We start from the raw sequence: 19,767 nt of genomic DNA on the forward strand, positions 1-19,767 counted from the left end.
TTGGCATTCAGGCTAATTTTTTTTAAATCTTGGTTTCATCAGACAAGAGAATCTTGTTTTTAATGGTCTGAGAGTCCTTTAGGTTCCTTTTGGCAAACTCCAAGCGGGCTGTCATGTTCCTTTTACTAAGGAGTGGCTTCCATCTGGCCACTCTACCATAAAGGCCTGATGGGTGGAGTGCTGCAGGGATGATTGCCCTTCTGGAAGGTTCTCTCATCTCTACAGAGGAACTCCGGAGCACGTTCAGAGTGACCATTGGGTTATTGGTCACCTCCCTGACCAAGGCCCTTCTCCCCAGATTGCTCAGATTGGTCAGGCAGCCAGCTCTAGGGAGAGTCTTGGTGGTTCCAAACTTCTTCCATTTAAGAATGATAGAGGCCACTGTGTTCTTGGGGAAATTCAATGCTGCAGAAATGTTTTGGTACCCTTCCCCCTCGACACAATCCTGTCTCGGAGCTCTATCTATAATTCTTTCGACCTCACAGCTTGGTTTTTGCTATGACATGCACTGTCAACTGTGGGACGTTATATAGACAGGTGTGCCTTTCCAAATCATGTCCAATAAATTGAATTTACAAATAAGGTATTTGTTTATTTTGTATACATTTGCTAAAATTGCTAAAAACCTGCTTTTGCTTTGTCATTATGGGGTATTGTGTGTAGATTGATGACGAAAAATGTTTTATTTAATCAATTTTAGAATTATGGCTATAATGTAACCAAATGTGGAAAAGTGAAAAGGAGTCTGGAAACTTCCCGAAAGCACTGTATATGAAAAAAGGTACCAATATACCAAGTTCATGACAAGAAGAATGTTAATGGATTAATAACATTAACACCTCTTCCTTACTGATTGGCCCTGGGCAGACAGCACTCACCGTGATAAGTCCATCTGTGTCAGCTGGTTGGGTACTGGGTAGATGTTGACTGTGGTCAGGCCTGTGAGTAGAGGAAAAGCAGTGATCAGCAGCCAAGCTAGTGATGGCTATATGCATTATGTAACAGTAACAGTGGTAGAGGGCCTGGAGAGACAGGACCAGGGAGGGAGTTGCTCCACTCACGGTTGCTGCTGGCGTGGAGCGTGCGCAGGGTGAAGCCACTCAGCGTTAGCGCCCTCAGCTGGTTTCTCTGACAGTGCAGGATTTCCAGGCTGCAGATGGAGCTCAGGTCCAGGGTGGCCAAGTGGTTGTCCCTCAGGTCTAGCTGGGTCACCTGCTTCACTGCCTCCAGGGCCTCACTCTTCACCCAGCGCAGACCGTTCAGCCTGCTTACAGTACACAACATTAACACCCAGGGCCTCATACGGAACACAGCATTAACATCCAGGCCTCATACGGTACACAGCATTAACACCCAGGGCCTCATACGGTACACAGCATTAACACCCAGGGCCTCATACGGTACACAGCATTAACACCCAGGGCCTCATACGGTACACAGCATTAACACCCAGGGCCTCATACGGTACACAGCATTAACACCCAGGGCCTCATACTGTAACGGTTTTGACTTGAGGTTATTATTTATAGGGGTGCCAGGTAGGTTGTGCCTACCAGAGAAAACATTGGTTTCTCCTTTTAGTTTGGGTGGGAATGAGTCCCATCTGGTCCGTCAAGTCTACACCAATACAAAGGACTTATGTAAAAGTCAGGATGGAAATAAACTTTTCATAAACCCTTAAAACATTGGAAAGAACTTCAAAAACAAGTATATTCTTTTGCGTGGGTTGTATTAGCAACAACAATGATTACACACACACACACACACACACACACACACACACACACACACACACACACACATATATAATAATATCACAATGAGTTCTGGTTCCTCCAGAAATGTCCTGTACCTCGGGCCTAAAAAGAGTCCAGCCCGGTAAAGGAGTTCAGTGAACTCAAGTGACTTTTGTCACGCAATGTTTGTACATTCATTCCGTGTAGCGTAAACCCAGTATTAAACATACAATCAATATAACAATTATTTTACCACAGAACTTTAAAGCGTATCAACTCTTACTAAGTCCTCAACTACAACTAACTACATAAATCACAGTATACATCACATCAAAACAAATGAAATACCGTATACAAAAAGGTGGTAGTCAGTCGGTCAGTCAGACAATCCAATCCGCCAATAGATCTCCAGCGGAGAAAGGCCACGAAGAACGGAGAGGTGTAGTCCACGGACGCAAAGAGTGGATCCGATCCTGGGTAAACTCTCTTAGGCTACAAAACACACGTTTAACGGCAACAAAGCAAACGGAATAGAGAAGCTTCGGCACTGAGGGTTGAACACATCCTCATTCACGTCTCCATCACAACCCCACCTTTGCGCAGCTGATGCTGGCTATTTAATTGGGAATTAAAGGGAAAGCGCCCTATTGGAAGGAGCTGCACTGAGACGGTTCAGAATAATTCAGGGCCGTCACAATACGGTACACAGCATTAACACCCAGGCCTCATTCGGTACACAGCATTAACACCCAGGGCCTCATACGGTACACAGCATTAACACCCAGGCCTCATTCGGAACACAGCATTAACACCCAGGGCCTCATACGGTACACAGCATTAACACCCAGGCCTCATTCGGAACACAGCATTAACACCCAAGCCTCATACAGTACGTAAGGGAAAATCAACAAGGGGCTATGCATTCACGACGTGAAAGGTGTGTTCCAACTGACCGTCCACGGAGTTGCATTTTCCAGAGAACACAGAGCCCTGAGTTTATTATCCCTTTTATACCACAATAATACTATAATTTAACACATTTACCACTAGAAGTGTTCATTACTGACATTGTTACATTTTCTCAATTTGACTTTGCTTTCAAAAGCAGCTCAAACATAGAACATGTATGAACTTTAGCCATTGAATTCTACCCTGCCGATATACCGTGCGTTATATGGAAATTATGCACACTTTAGAATGCCCTTCAAGCCAATCAGAAATGAGTATTCACCAATACCATGGTATAAACAGCATTATAAACTGGGTGGTTTGAACCCTGAATGCTGATTGGTTGACAGAGGTGGAATACCACGGGTATGACAAAACATTTTTCCTGCTTTAACTATGATCGTAACCAGTTTATAATAGCAATAAGGCACCTCGGGATTTGTAGTATATGGCCAATATACCAAGGCTAAGGTCTGTATCCAATGAGTCGTGCCTAAGAACAGCCCTTAGCTGTGGTATATTGGCCATATATACCCCCTCGGACCTTATTGCTTAATTAACACACAGGACTCAGACACATAGAATTGAGATATTAGCCACAAAATTATGTTAAAGCACTGGCTTCAGACAAACAGAACACTGGGTTAGAATGTTGACCGCAGACAGACAAGACAGAATATAGTCAGCAACTAGAAAAAAGGTATTGGTGCTCTTCCTCCAAACCAGAGGCCAGTTCAGGTGAGGAGTGGAGCAGAGCAGTAGTCCATCCTCTTTGCCTGGCTGATGAGTTCCAGACTGGCCCTGTGTGTCTCCCTTATCTGATCTCACTCTGCAGTACCTCTCCTCTCCCTTTTATGAACCCAACTGGCCTCCTAATCCTGCAAGCACCCAGCCCCCATAAATCCAGCCCATCCCTCCACCCAATAACTCATTCTCAAGGTGAGGCAGAGAAAGAGAGAGGGCGCAAGAGAGAGGGAGGGAGTGAGAGAGGGAGGAAGCGAGAGAGGCAGAAAGATGGGAGAAGAGATGAATAACGACTAAACTTTAAAACAGTGACAGGGAATTAAGGGGGTGACATTGCAGGTTTTTAGGGGATCAACCTCACTATCAATGGCTGCATGAGACCTGGATAGAGAGATGAGAAGGCATTTTATATGAAAATGGCTAGGTGAGGCAGGGTCAGGCATCGGGGTGTGGGGAATTTGGGGGGGCGGACGGACATTGAACTGCTGCTGCCAACTCTGAGATTTACTAACAGGGGAGCTCATGTTACCATTGTGTACTGATCCTGCATTATGCATGCTGTGACTGATGAGTAGAGTGTATACTGAGGGAGAGAGTAAGAAAGAGAGACCGTGAGCGAGAAATAGGAATAGAAAGAAAGACGGGGGGCCCGTTCGATGGCAGAGAGTACAGACTGGTCTAGTTCCTCACCGCAGGTCGATGTTCTTGAGGTGGCTCATTCTGGCAAGGATCCCCAGCTCCAGGGTCTCCACCCTGTTCCCAGCCATGGCTAGCCTGTCCATGCCACTCAGCCTATCCAGCACACCAGGGATGTGGGGGAAGTTGTTGAAGGAAAGCCCCAGGCTGCTGAGCTGAGCTAGGCCGCCAAGCTCTTCGGGAAGGAAGTTCAACTGATTCCCATCCAGAGACAGGGTCTGCAGACTGGGGGACAGAAACAGACATATACATTTCTTTCATCTCTGTTTTCTGAGGATACACAACTGTTTGGCATTCCATAATAAGAGGTGAAAACATCAGTGTTTGTATATTTGAAAATCATGCTGCAGTAAGTGAGCTGAGAGCATGAAAACTGGCCTGATTTTAAATCTTTATTTAATCTCATTGCATAACAACAAACAGCTGAACTTAATGCATTGGTTCAATAAATTCAAAACACACACACAGCTCTAACATGCTCAATAATGATTCATTGCTAAGAGGAGCATGTGGGCTCATGTGGCCAGAAAGGGGCTAATGTGGAGAGGCGAGCAGCGGGGTGAGTGGAGTGTACTGCACCTAACAGCACAAAATGTCCAACCCAACATCCAGTACATAGAGGAACTGATACTCATACTCATATTGACCACCATGGAATTACACCCTACCTAACACAGCTAGAGAGGGAATGTTAGAATGTACTCTATACCAAACTGAATAGAAGATACAGTTCAAGTCAGAAGTTTACATACAACTTAGACAAATACATTTAAACAATTCCTGACATTTAATCCTAGTAAAAATTCCCTGTCTTAGGTCAGTTAGGATCACCACTTTATTTTAAGAATGTGAAATGTCAGAATAATAGTAGAGAGAATGATTTATTTCAGCGTTTATTTATTTCATCACATTCCCAGTGGGTCAGAAGATTACATACACTCAATTAGTATTTGGTAGAATTGCCATTAAATTGTTTAACTTGGGTCAAACGTTTCAGGTAGCCTTCCACAAGCTTCCCACAATAAGTTGGGTGAATTTTGGCCTATTCTTCCTGACAAAGCTGGTGTAACTGAGTCAGGTTTGTAGGCCTCCTTGCTCACACACACTTTTTCAGTTCTCACAAATTGTCTATGGGATTCAGGTCAGGGATTTGTGAAGGCCACACCAATACCTTGACTTTGTTGTCCTTAAGATATTTTGCCACAACTTTGTTAATATGCTTGGGGTCATTGTCCATTTGGAAGACCCATTTGCGACCAAGCTTTTAACTTCCTGACTGACGTCTTGAGATGTTGCTTCAATATATCAACATAATTTTCCTCCCCCATGATGTCATCTATTTTGTGAAGTGCACCAGTCCCTCCTGCAAACATAACGAGGGTCATTATGGCCAAACAGTTCTATTTTTGTTTCATAAGACCAGAGAACATTTCTCTAAAAAGTACAATCTTTCTCCCCATGTGCAGTTGCAAACCGTAGTTTGGCTTTTTATGGCGGATTTGGAGCAGTGGGTTCTTCCTTGCTGAGCGGCCTTTCAGGTCATGTCGATATAGGACTCGTTTTACTGTGGATATAGATACTTTTGTACCCGTTTCCTCCAGCATCTTCACAAGGTCCTTAGTTGTAGTTCTGGGATTGATTTACACTCGTATCAAAGTACTTTAATCTCTAGGAGACAGAACGCGTCTCCTTCCTGAGCGATATGACAGCTGAGTGGTCCCATGGTGTTTATACTTGTGTACTATTTTTTGGGCAGATGAACGTGGTACCGTCAGGCGTTTGGAAATTGCTCCCAAGGATGAACCTGACTTGGAGGTCTTTTTTTCCCCTGAGGTCTATTCTGAGGTTTGATTTCTTTTGATTTTCCCATGATGTCAAGCAAATAGGCACTGAGTTTGAAGGTAGGCCTAGAAATACATCTACAGGTCACCTCCAATTGACTCACATTATGTCAATTAGCCTATCAGAAGCTTCTAAAGTCATGACATAATTTTCTGGAATTTTCCAAGCTGTTTAAAGGCACAGTCAATTTAGTGTGTGTAAACTTCTGACCCACTGGAATTGTGATAGTGAATTATAAGTGAAATAATCTGTCTGTAAACAATTGCTGGAAAGATGACTTGTGTCATGCACAAAGTAGATGTCCTAACCGACTTAACAAACTATAGTTTTGGCAACAAGAAATTTGCGGACTGGTTGAAAAACAAGTTTTAATGACTCCAACCTAAGTGTATGTAAACTTCCGATTTCAACTGTAGATTTTTGGCGGACTGATATAGGGTTATATGTGTGACTGTCTTACCTCTGGAGGTTGCCTATCTGTGCAGGGACAGTATTCATGCCGTTACAGGAGAGGTTGAGCTCTGTCAGGGTGAGGATCTCACAGACAGACTCTGGAAACACTCCCAGGCGGTTATGTGAAAGGTTCAGGCTCTTCAGCTGGGAAAACCTGGAGAGAAGGAGAGGGTTTGAAAGACTGGACCTGGCTTTTCTGACATGTTCATTGAATGACCAAAAATAAATATTTTCTTCTTGTTGCAACGCTTTGATGATTGCGACAAGTCTGATTATAAAAAGAGAGTATTTTGTGGGCTCATTGCGTTGGTTCAGGTAGTCTCGTTCATCTTAATCGCTTCATTGGAATTTGTGTCCTCGTTACTACAGGCTGCTGACATTTTACATTTTCGCATCGAGTCCTCTTCATGGACCGGTGGGTATCATATCCTTATCAAACCAAAATCCCACCTCTCACACACATGCACGCACACATACACACACATAAAGTAGCAATACAAGCATTTTTGTGAATGACGTGATGCAGAACGGATGGGGGATGGAGGTGGCAGTTGTGAGTCAGACCACATCCGAGAAGAACCACCCCACCCCCTCCTCCGCAGGCTCCCTCACTCTCCAAGCCCTGCTCTGACTCTAAATATACAGATAGAGGGAGTGACAGAAACACACACAGAGAGAGACAGAGACAGATAGACAAAGACAGACAAGACACAGAGAGAGAGATGCATTGATGTGTACATTTTATTCCTCTCAGCTACCCGGCACAGTAGATCCTCTAGAATGTGTTCATTCCACAGCCCTTCACACACGTACACCACTTATTCCATCTCGGCCCTTCCTGCTTGCCTTACAACAGGAAATACTACAGAGTGTAGTAGATCATTAACATTTAATAGCATTATCTCTTTTGAGAATGCCAGCTTGTTCAAATATGCTCCAGTTGTACCATAGGAGTGGACACTGAGCTAAGCGCCCCTCCACAAGACGATATGCAGGCTGTACCACGGTCTCTGAGCATCGACCACAAACGAGATACAGTCAGGACAACTTTTCAGCACCGACTAGACCATAAAACAAGATCTGTGATAAACAACATACGTACTTGTAGAACATCATATGACATGCTTACATAATGCATTTGGGTAAAACGGTCAGACTGTGTTGTAACACTACCACACATTGCACTGTAACAGTGAGGACAAGTTGATCTGCCGACGGATTATGATTTAGTATTGAGGTAAGGGTGTTACTGGGCAGGTTGAGTTGGGAGATTTGGCAGGATTGGTATTGGGCTACAGGTTTTGCGTGGCATGTTTGGACTTAGTATTCGGTAGGGTTTTCCTGAGTAATGTGTGTCAGTGGCTGGGTACTGCCCTGCCTGGTGACAGAGTGTATTTACCTGGGGAGGTTGAGCAGTCCTCCAGGGCCCTGCAGGGACATGAAGTTGTGTCGGAGGTTGAGATGGGTGAGGTCCTGGCTGTAGAACAGGTACTCTGGCACCTCCTCCAGACTGTAGCATGACAGATCCACCAGGCTGATGGTCTGAGAAACCACCTGCAAACACAGGACATGTCTGTTTACTGCTCCCAAATTGTTTTTTTAAATTAAGCTTTTTGATAATAGAACAAGGTTTTGACCAGCATGGTCATAAATCAGGTTGACCAGAAACCACCTGCATGGAGCAAATGAGGTTTGCACACAAAAACACACAGAGTAACGGGCAACTTCAATTTTAAAAAGGTTGAGTCGGTTCAATCACAGAAGGGAAGTCAGAATCATACACTGTCTTCAGCATTACAGAATGATTTATGGAGCATTATAAACAAAGGAATACTGATAAGGTCATGCTGTGAGTCCATAACAAAACAGGATGTTCACACAGCTCGAGTGTTGTGGTCTAGTAGAGTTGGCAGCATGAACTCCACAGAGGTGTGTGGTACTTAATCATGATCCTCACAGTGAGTGCTGTGTATATCCAGAGGTGAAAGTAGATTTAATTTCTTCCCGGAATGGACCTTCTATGTGTGCAAGTGCTTTTATAAATTGTTTATAGTCCTAATCATAGAATTACATAGAATCCCTATTCTTTTTTTACCTGCACACTTTATTCCGGAATGGTGTAATCATTTTTGAAAGGGGGGTGTGGAAATAAACTATTTAAGCCTCAATTTAGATATTTTTCTGCTTATAATTTCCTACATTTGGTCGGCTACTTTTGGTAAGCTACGGTGTCTATAATTAGATACATGCAGCTTCTCGTCATTACTTGATGATTGTCTAGAAGACTAAATAAAGACTTGCTCACCAGAATGATGTCATAAATCATCAACAATCTACACTGAACAGAAATATATACGCAACAAGTGTTGGTACCATGTTTCACAAGTCGAAATAAAAGATCCCAGAAATATTCCATACGCACAAATAGCGCATCTCTCAAATTTTATGCACAAATTGGTTTACATCCCTGTTAGTGAGCATTTTATCCTGTGTCAAGATAATGCATCCACCTGACAGGTGTGGCATATCAAGAAGCTGATTGGACAGCATGATCATTACACAGGTGCGCCTTGTGCTAGGGACAATAAAAGGCCATTCTAAAATGTGCAGTTGTGTCAAATAACACAATGGCATAGATGTCTCAAGTTGAGGGAGCGTGCAATTGCAGGAATGTCCACCAGAGAATTGAATGTTCATTTCTCTACTATAAGCCGCCTCCACCATCATTTCAGAGAATTTGGCAGTACATCTTACTGGCCTCAACTGCAGACCACGTGTAACCATGCCAGCTCAGGACCTCCACATCTGGCTTCTTCACCTGCAGGATCATCAGATAGTCAACAAAATCTTTGAAAATAATTGAAAAGCTGTCAAAGGATCCAACATGTTTCTGAGAGTATTTCAATGAGTCTTTGATGGATATTTTGTATGGTTGAATATTGAATACTGACCACCTGTTACGCGAGTGCAGCAACAAGCCATGGTAAGTTGCTAGCTAGCATTAAACTTACCTTATAACAACAAAAGAAAAATCTATCTTCACATTATCACTAGTTAACTACACGTGATGATATTACTAGGTTAACTAGCTTGTCCTGCGTTGCATATAATCAATGCAGTGCCTGTTAATTTATCGTCGAATCACAGCCTACTTCGCCAAACGGGGATGATTTAAGCGCATTCGCGAAAGAAGCACAATCGTTGCACGAATGTACCTAACCATAAACATCAATGCCTTTCTTAAAATCAATACACGGAAGTATATTCTTTTTAACCCAAATATTGAGTTAAGAAATTAATGTTAGCTGGCAATATTCACAAAGGAAATTGTGTCACTTCTCTTGCGTTCATTGCACGCTGAGTCAGGGTATATGCAACCTTTTGGGCCACCTGGCTCGTTGCAAACTAATTTGCCAGAATTCCACATAATTATGACATAACATTGGTTGTGCAATGTAACATCAATATTTTAACTTAGGGTTGCCACCCGTTCGATAAAATACGGAATGGTTCTGTACTTCACTGAAAGAATAAACGTTTTGTTTTCAAAATGATCGTTTCTGGATTTGACCATATTAATGACCAAAGGCTCATATATCTGTGTTTATTATATTATAATTAAGTATATGATTTGATATTTGATAGAGCAGTCTGACTGAGCGGTGGTTGGTGGCAGCAGGCTCAAACTTTACTGCGTTTTGCCTCTTAGCAATGCTTGATTCAAGCCTATCAACTCCTGAGATTAGGCTGGCAATACTAAAGTGCCTATAAGAGCATCCAATTGTCAAAGGTATATGAAATACAAATGGTATAGAGAGAAATAGTCAATGCATAATTCCTATAATAACTACAACCTTAAACTTCTTAACTGGGAATATTGAACCACCAGCTTTCATATGTTCTCGTGTTCTGAGCAAGGAACCAAAACGTTAGCTTTTTTACATGGAACATATTGCACTTTTACTTTCTTCTCCAACACTGTTTTTGCATTACTTAAACCAAATTGAGCATATTTCATTATTTGAGACTAAGTAGATTTTATTAATGTAATATATTAAGTTAAAATAAAAGTGTTCATTCAGTATTGTTGTAATTGTCATTATTACACATATATATGTAAATGTGGGTACACACACACACACACACACACACACACACACACACATTATAGTAGGCTGCATATGAAGCCTACATTCAGTGTCCAGACTTCAGTTACTATTCCAAATATTCTGGCATCCATACAGTGTACTGTGCACCCGCCATTTGATAAATGCCAAGAGACATCAGTTATAAAACACTAAAGTGTTTGTCCTTCATTAGGCCTACAAGTCTTGTAACCTGAATTGATGTGTCCACTCTGTCCGTGCGCGTCTCGGTCTTGGCCACTCATCCCTGCCTTGGCAACATTTCAGTGCTATCGTCGAACCAAACGGCACTATTCCACACCTCTTCAAGTCTATTTCGCAAATCTTTCACATGACTAATGATAAATAGTGTAATAGCCTACAGTTTTAATTAATTATTATGACAGGCTCATGTTTTACTGGTACGGTGTACCCTTCCTATTTATTTTGCCAGGACTCCACTCTGGCTTACTTTCACCCCCGACTATATCGGATTTCAGTCTAGATTTTTTGCATTGTTCAGCACTCCCTGTCCCGACACTGCGTTTCATTGGCTGTGCTCATACAGTCATTGCTCACTTATCTACATGTGCAGAATGCAGCTGAACAGCATTTCCTTCAGCTCTGAAAAGATAGACTGTATAGTTGTCAGCACAGGGAGGACACTGTCTGTCTGGGGGTTGTAGCTTAATACATTTCTCAGTCTGAAAACATGCTCGCTTCAATCCACCACAGGACTGCATACTGTGCAACACCCCAGAAAATAGATTGGTTGCTCAGCAGAGCATGTCGTCACATCATTGCTTTTAGGGATAAACAAACACAAAATCTTAGAGTACTCATCATCTAGCTTTTAAAAAGGCCATCGAGCGCTGGTCAGAGAGAGACAGATGAAGACAGAGTTGAGAGAAGAGAGAGAAAGAGAGATTTGCAGAAATGAGAGAGAATAGAAATTGAAATAGACAGAGAGAAAGGCAGGGGAAGTGACCTGCATGTTGACTGGCCTGAGAGAGGAGAGCAGCCTGTGGGGTAGAGGCTAGCTAGGCAGCAGTGGGAGCCCTTGATGCCCAGTGTGTGTGGCTGTGGAAGATGACCCCCTCCTCCCTGTATGCATTCAGACAGCCTGCAAGCCTTTCTGTCTGGGAGGAACTGGGCATGCCACAAGGCCACTCACCAGGCTCACCTACAGGCCACTGTGAGAGCAAGGAGCCATTAGCCAGCCAGCACAGCCCCCATCACACAGCAAACACCACAACAACCCCCTCTCCGATTCAGAAACGCACACAAACACCAAAACAAGAGTTTGATTGTGTCCAGCCTGGCATGAGGATTGCCCCAAATCCACCATCGCATCCACCCTTCCTCTAATTCTTCTCCCCTCATCTCTCTCTGCCCCTCCAGTTCTCTCCTCCATCTGAAGCACCACCCCTCTCTGCTTCTCCATACCAGTCTTCTCTCTCACTCCTACATCTCTCTCTATTTCTCCCTCTCTTCTTCAGCCTGCCCTCCCCTCTCTCTCTGTCTTCATCTCCAGGCAATCATGTCGCCATAGGAACCTCTGATGTCTAACTCCCCTAAACTGCTCCCGTAGTAACAGGGCCACTCCAGCTCAGTGATCCGCACCACAGTGGTAGGTAGGTAGGAGAGAGAGAGAGGGAGAGAAAGCTCCTTGACTTAGCATGGATCTACTACTAATTGGATTTTCAGTTGCCTTTTTTTCTCCACGGCTCATTGTGTGCCTGCTCTGCCTGGATGGAGGCATTCACAGAGCTCGTTAGGGCCCAGTAAGGGGCTGGGATACAATGGCCATTAATTCAGAAATTAGAGGCACAGCAAGAGGAGCAGAGGAGCCAAGAGGAACAGAGAAAGGGGCTGAGGATACTAATTTCATATAGTTGTACTGAGACCCATGTTCAAGCACACAGACAGTACACACAGACACGCAGTACACACAGACACAATCAATGACCCATGCACCCTCCTAGACAGTTATTTAATCAAAGCCAGACACTGCTGGTTCTCTGTCGCTGCAGAGCCAATCACCGAGGTCACCTGTGTTCCACAGCAGGACTATGATTGGATGATAGACCAGGTAGTGGGCACTGTGTAACTCTGCCCTCTCAGCATACTGTACACTGATTCCCAGCCCAGAGGAACCAACCAGGACCACCCCTCACTGTGTTTCCTGACAGAGACCTTGCATAATTGATCAGAGAAAACATACACAAAGCTTTGGCACACAGATTGTCCTACATATCAACTCTGACAGGTAAACACACTTACCTTTGAAGCCTGCCGATGCCACCTCTGATAGTCTGCCAGTGTGTCGAAGTTAACAAAGTATGTCTGGGCCTGAGGTCCGGCTGAGCTGAACATCAGACAGTGCTGTCTCCTCTTCACCTCCTCCACCTGAACGTACAGAACAGAGATGTTGAGGAGGACAGACACAGCCACTGATGTTCCCAAGAAACTACTATAAGGCATTATGGTGCCTACTGGCTCCATCCATATAAGGCAGAGACACATGTGCTTAAGTGTGCATGTCTATGGCAGCACAATTCTGATATTTTTTAAACAAATTGGTTGTTTGACCAATCAAATCAGCTCTTTTGCCAATAATTGGGCAAAAGATCAGAATTGAGCTGTCTGTGTAAGCACAGTGTGTATTTACGCCATTCTCATTGTGCTGTACAGTGCATCCCCTCTGTCCGTCTGTCAGTCCCAGCTGTGTTGTTGTATCTGTGATCTGCTGTCATCTCTGTCTCTCTTTGACCCCTGGGGAATGTGTGGGTTTGGAAAACAACATCTCTCCAACCCCTCACCTTTCCCCCCACCAGGGGCAGGATGTGCATCTTCCCCGTCAGGCTGTCTTTGACGGAGGCCACAATCAGACAGGTGCCACACAGGAGGACCTGGCGCTCTGCCCACTTGTGCAGCTGGGTCTTCCCCTTCCTGACGCTGAACACGCCCGTCAGCAGGGTTCGCTCCTGCTGGTCCGCGTTCATTGGACACTCTGGGGAGGAGAGGGGTTAGTTAAAGAACATGGTCACATACACTGCATTCAGGAAGTATTCAGACCTAGACTTTTCCCACATTTTGTTACGTTACAGCCTTATTCTAAAATGTATAAAATTGTCTTCATCAATCTACACACAATACCCCATAATGACAAAATTAAAACAGGTTTAGACATTTTTGCAAATGTATTCAAAAGAAAAAACAGAAATACCGTATTTACATAAGTTCAGACCCTCTGCTATGAGACTTGAAATTGGGCTCAGGTACATCCTGTTTCCATTGATCATCATTGAGATGTTTCTACAGCTGTATTGGAGTCCACCTGTGATAAATTCAATTGATTGGACGTGATTTGGAAAGGCACACACACCTGTCTATATAAGGTCCCACAGTTGACAGTGCATGTCAGAGCAAAAAAAACGAGATAGAAGGAATTGTAGATGGAGCTCCGAGACAGGGTTGTGTGGAGGGGGAAGGGTACCAAAACATTACTGCTGCATTGAATGTCCCCAAGAACACAGTGGCCTCCATCATTCTTAAATGGAAGAAGTTTGGAACCACCAAGACTCTTCCTAGAGCAGGCTGCTCGGCCAAACTGAGCCACCAGGGGAGAATGACCTTGGTCAGGGAGATCCTTAATGAAAACCTGCACCAGAGTGCCCAGGACCTCAGACTGGGGCGAAGGTTCACCTTCCAACAGGACAACGACCCTAAGCACACTGCCAAGAAAAGGAAGAAGTGGCTTCTGCACAAGTCCCTGAATGTCCTTCTGGCCCAGCCAGAACCCAGACTTGAACCCGAATGAACATTTCTGACACTCCCCATCCAACCTAACAGAGCTTGAGAGGATCTGGAGACAAGAATGGGAGAAACTCCAAATACCGGTGTGCTAAGCTTGTAGCCTCATACCCAAGAAGACTTGAGACAGTAATCACTGCCAAAGGTGCTTCAACAAAGTACTGAGTAAAGGGTCTGAATACTTATGTAAATATGGTATTTCAGTATTTTTTAAACATTTTTATACAACGTCTAAAAATGTGTTCTTGCTTTGTCATTATTGGGTATTGTGTGCAGATTGGTGAGGGGGGGAAAACAATTCAATCGATTTTAGAATAAGGCTGTAACGTAACAAAATGTGGAAAATGTCAAGGGGTCTGAAAACTTTCCGAATACACCGTATCACACACATACTGTACGTACACAGTGCACATACATCCCACGCACACCCTGTACACAATCATTACATTACGTTCATTAATACCATATGTTCTCAAAAGGGGTAGTGTGATCAAGAGACAAAGACAAGGAGAGGGCTAGACGCTGCCAGAACATGAAGTCACACTGATATCAACAGTTCACGATGATGTCACCTATGCATTAGTCAATGAATAGGACATCTCTTCCTGGAAGTGTTCTTATGTCAGCAGATCAACCCAGCCTATAGTCTCATTATCCTCCACATAGAGAGCTGATATCTCTAGAGCATGCTTAACATCTGCTATGACACACTGTAATAACGTATCAAAACCAATTTATTCGCTGGATGGAATCTAAAGATAGTTTGAAGGCTTTATAATCTATGGCTCATCCATGGTAGATATCAACAGTGTGAGTGTCACTCCCTCTAACATCTGATCAGAGATCACGGGGCTCTGCATATCTAGGCTGCTGACAAGGTTGATCAAAACACCAGGTGATACAGGTGAGCATTCAGTGGCCCAACTCGAGTTGTCCCTAGCTTTTGATCAGTCTCCCCTTTCATTAACACACACAACTTTGCGATTGTTCTCAGAGATGCTCTAACCCAGATGCATCAGTCAGGTTGATGAATGAGTCAGGCTTTTGTCACATTAAAACCCTCGTTCAATCTAATTATGTAGCAGGGAGGTGAGGCTAGTGTTGCAGCCTGAGTATGCTGCTTCTGAAGGACACAAACAGCAGGCCTCCCTCCCTCTGCTCCGCCAGGCATCAAGTACACTCAGGTTAAAGGCCGGTCAAATAAGCACAAAGGGCACAGAACAGCTTTTCTTTCTCCTCTGTTGTCAATTTCCCTTGAAATAACAAGGTCTGCGTTTTTCTTAATACCGCCTCCTTGTCTCCAACTCCCAGAGGCAGGCAGACATGTCCTCGCTCTCTCTGCCCTTTTCTTCTCTTTCACGTCTAAGGAGTGGCGGCCAGGGATCAAAATGAAGTCAGGCTGCTTGACTTTGTGCTGTCTGGAAAACCCATAATGAACAAGACAAGGGCATTTGACAGCAAAACTGGGCCGCTGGCGCTGGCTGGGGATCAATAGAGGTTTCTGATCCCCAGGCTTCCCCTCTGTCAGAGAGAAGAGGACCAGAGTACCTCACTTCCAGCACAAAGGCCCTAGGGGCCAAGGGCAGCCAGCCTTAGAAGGAGAGGGAGAGGGGAAGAGCAATCGATAGGGAAAGAGGGATAGGGAAAGAGGGAGAGAGAGAGGGGGGGGAGAGCTGCATCATTGCCCTGTCCTCCATGTGTCGGTGTCAGTGAGGTTGAAGGAGGCTGACCTGTCAAAGACAGACTTGTAGCCCTGTAGGGGCTCCACATACAGCCAGGAAGACACGGGCAGACAGGACGCTCTCTCCCACTGGCCCCACAGCAAATACATCACAAACAGCCACATTCCTCCCTCAACCACACACTCATCCCATTCTATCCCCCAATGAACTGCTGGTTACCAGCTCCCTCCCCACAAATCTCTTTCTCACTTTCATATCTCGCCTTCCAACTGAATTAAACACCTAATAATCACCTCCCTGTTCTTTCCACCTCTCCGTGAAATGATGCAAGAACACAGCACGCCAATACAATCTCAGACTACTGACTCAGAGTCCCACTGAGCATTCTCACCTCCAACATCACACACAGGAAAAACACTGCCTCATTATTATAAATAGTGTTGACTATGGTGCAGTGGGTTGTGAGAGGGAATGGTTGATAGTGTTTGTAGCTAGTGCACAGTGATGACCCAAGCTGGAACAACCCCCAGAAACACTACAGATATAAGCCCTCTCTGAACAATGGAGCCAGAGGGCCAGACTGAAAATGCCACATCTAACCAGAGTTAACGTTTTCTACAGCAATAAGAGGAATGTGAAAGTCACTCAATATTTGGGGGTTTGATTGCATTTTGAGAGACGGCAGCAGAATGTAGCTCAAGGACAATACAGTGCTATTTTAAACAAAGCGTAGCCCTAAAAAGCCCTTCAAATCAAATCTACTTCGAGATCTTCTGACTATTATGCAAGATGTCAACAAGCGTTTCTAAATTGGACATCCCCCTGGACTCAACTCCAAATCTGAGGAGCAGGCGTCTGCACAGAGCAGCATCAAGCTGAAAAAATTTAACGCACAGAGACACTGAGCTGTGCTCTGCTCTGCTCTCCCTGCTCTGGCCATGGAAAAATGCCACCCCCATTAACATGGTTGTGTGTAAATACCCACAGCCTATACTGTTGCATTGCTACACGGTGATGGCAAGATCATACTTTATGGATCTCATGCTATCAGAATGACGGGGAATACAAGATCATACTTTATGGATCTCATGCTATCAGAATGACGGGGAATACAAGATCATACTTTATGGATCTCATGCTTTCAGAATGACGGGGAATACAAGATCATACTTTATGGATCTCATGCTTTCAGAATGACGGGGAATACAAGATCATACTTTATGGATCTCATGCTATCAGAATGACGGGGAATACAAGATCATACTTTATGGATCTCATGCTATCAGAATGACGGGGAATACAAGATCATACTTTATGGATCTCATGCTATCAGAATGACGGGGAATACAAGATCATACTTTATGGATCTCATGCTTTCAGAATGACGGGGAATACAAGATCATACTTTATGGATCTCATGCTTTCAGAATGACGGGGAATACAAGATCATACTATCAGAATGACGGGGAATACAAGATCATACTTCCGCAATAAGGCCTGAGGGGGGGGTATATGGCCAATATACAACAGCTAAGGGCTGTTTCTTTTTTTTTTACCCCCTTTTTCTCCCCAATTTCGTGGTATCCAATTGGTAGTAGTTACAGTCTTGTCTCATCGCTGCAACTCCCGTACGGACTCGGGAGAGACGAAGGTCGAAAGCCATGCATCCTCCGAAACACAACCCAGCCAAGCCGCACTGCTTCTTAACACAGCGCGCATCCGCCCCGGAAGCCAGCTGCACCAATGTGTCGGAGGATTAGCGCGCACTGCCCCAGAGGTGCTTTATTGCGATTATAAACTGGTTACCATCTTAATTAGCAGTAAAAATAAATGTTTGGCCATACCCATGGTATGCGGTCTGATATACCACAGCTGTCAGCCAATCAGAATTCAGGGCTCAAACTACCCAGTTTATAATGGATAATATAGGCTAATGACATTCGCAGTATCTCAAATGTGGCCTCATCCCCAATGGTACACAATTACCACACAACTTTCTCCCACTGTTACATTAGGCTCTAATGTGCAACAATTTACAGCAGTCAGCACAGCTCAAACACCCAGCCAACAGACCTGAAATGGTCACAAAAACATACTCAAAGATTCTTCGTTCATTTTTAATGAAAGACAACCCCACTAATGTTTGCAGTGTGCCCGGGATAGCGAGAACACGCTGACACTTCAACTTCCAACACAACAATAACACTTTCTGCCAATCACTCTCTCATTCAATCACAATGAAAACAAGTCTTAGCCATTCACGACAAACTGCTGCACCCAAAACAAACACGCATGCTTTCCCACCATGTCAGAGTTGCCAGGGAAACGTTGAGTACCTTGGAACACAAGTCTGCTCCAGGCTGGTACATCTGCACCACCTACAATCCCCTGCATATTTATTTGAATAGTGAAGCTATAACTTTAAGTTTGGCTCTATACTCCAGCATTTTGGATTTGAAATGACTTTTTTCATTTCAGGTAACAGTACAGAATGTTACCTTTTATTCGAGGGTATTTTCATACAGATCTGTTTTACTGTTTAGAAATGAAAGCAATCTATGTGTCTAGTCCCCTCATTTGAAGGTGTTAAGTATTTGGAAAAATGTACTTGTGAATTAAAGTAGTCAGTCAAAAGCTTAGTATTTGGTTTATTCCTAGCACACAATGATAGCGTCACACTAGATACGATAATCTTGTTGGATGCATTTTCAGTTTGTTTTCATTCGGTCACAGATTATGTTGCTCCCAATAGAGATGGTAAATAATGTATTGTGTGTCATTTGAGTCTCTTTTATTGTAAATAAGAACAAAATATGTTTCTAAACACTTCTACATTAATGTGGAAGCTACCATGATTACGGACAATCATGAATGAATCGGGATTAATGATGAGTGAGAAAGTTGGGCACAAAGATCATACCCCCAAGACATGCTAACCTCTCATCATTACCATTTACAGGGGAGGTTAGCATTTGAGTGGTATGAACCAAATTAAAAGTTTGAGCTTCATTGTCCAAATAAATACCGGTATGTCGGGGAGTGTATAATTACCCCTTCACCCCTGAGCATTAGTCAGCCACTCCCACACCAGTAATTTATGATATGGACCAATCTCATTGGTCATAAAATGTGTACAGGTCTGGCAGAGCGGCAGATGTTGTTTAACTCTGTTCTCTCTCTCAGGCTGGACTCAAGCAGCAGTTCCAATAGCAGCAGGGTGGGAGTCCTCGGCAGCAGGGGTAGAGGGAGGACATGCCTAGTCACTAAACCTAGTCCCACTTCCGCTGCTCAGTCACTGCCAAGCCACAGGGACAGTGACAAATCACAGTGCATGTCCTGGGTGAACCCCCCTCACACCCCTGCCCTCTGTCCCTCAGCTCTAATGTCCCTGTCTCCTGTTGCCGGCAGTCTTGGCGACAGTGGTCAAGTCTTTCTTCAACAGTCACCAGATGAGCAGGGGAGTGAGGTAGGTCAAACTGCGTCCCCTGTGGCATTGAAACTACCGTACAGAGACACAGAATAAGAGAGAGAGCGAGAGTCAAAGGAGGTGGCAATGGGCCAAATGCATTCTGTATACCCAACACTTGTACATCAACTTTCCCTATGGAGTATCAGCACCTGACTATTAGAGGTCGACCGATTAATCGGAATGGCCGATTTCAAGTTTTCATAACAATCGGAAAATCGGTATTTCTGGACACCGATTTTGCCTTTTTTGTTTTTTAC

The 19,767-nt window shown here is 44.1% G+C and overlaps 1 protein-coding gene across 1 annotated transcript in view; it reads right to left on the reverse strand.

Moving 5' to 3' along the window:
* The window catches only part of LOC112249173 (PH domain leucine-rich repeat-containing protein phosphatase 2-like), a 52,019-nt gene that overhangs the window by 15,523 nt on the left and 16,729 nt on the right, over positions 1–19,767 (reverse strand). The window contains exons 4-10 of the mRNA XM_024418883.2: positions 13,366–13,556; positions 12,827–12,952; positions 7,819–7,973; positions 6,427–6,573; positions 4,119–4,349; positions 1,062–1,264; positions 879–939 (exon numbers count right to left, since the gene is read on the reverse strand). Of these exons, the coding sequence (XP_024274651.2) occupies positions 879–939; positions 1,062–1,264; positions 4,119–4,349; positions 6,427–6,573; positions 7,819–7,973; positions 12,827–12,952; positions 13,366–13,556 (1,114 nt within the window). The remainder of the gene's footprint in view (positions 1–878; positions 940–1,061; positions 1,265–4,118; positions 4,350–6,426; positions 6,574–7,818; positions 7,974–12,826; positions 12,953–13,365; positions 13,557–19,767) is intronic.

This window comes from Oncorhynchus tshawytscha, linkage group LG04 (assembly GCF_018296145.1).
Source record: "Oncorhynchus tshawytscha isolate Ot180627B linkage group LG04, Otsh_v2.0, whole genome shotgun sequence".
Classification (NCBI taxonomy): Eukaryota; Metazoa; Chordata; class Actinopteri; order Salmoniformes; family Salmonidae; genus Oncorhynchus; species Oncorhynchus tshawytscha.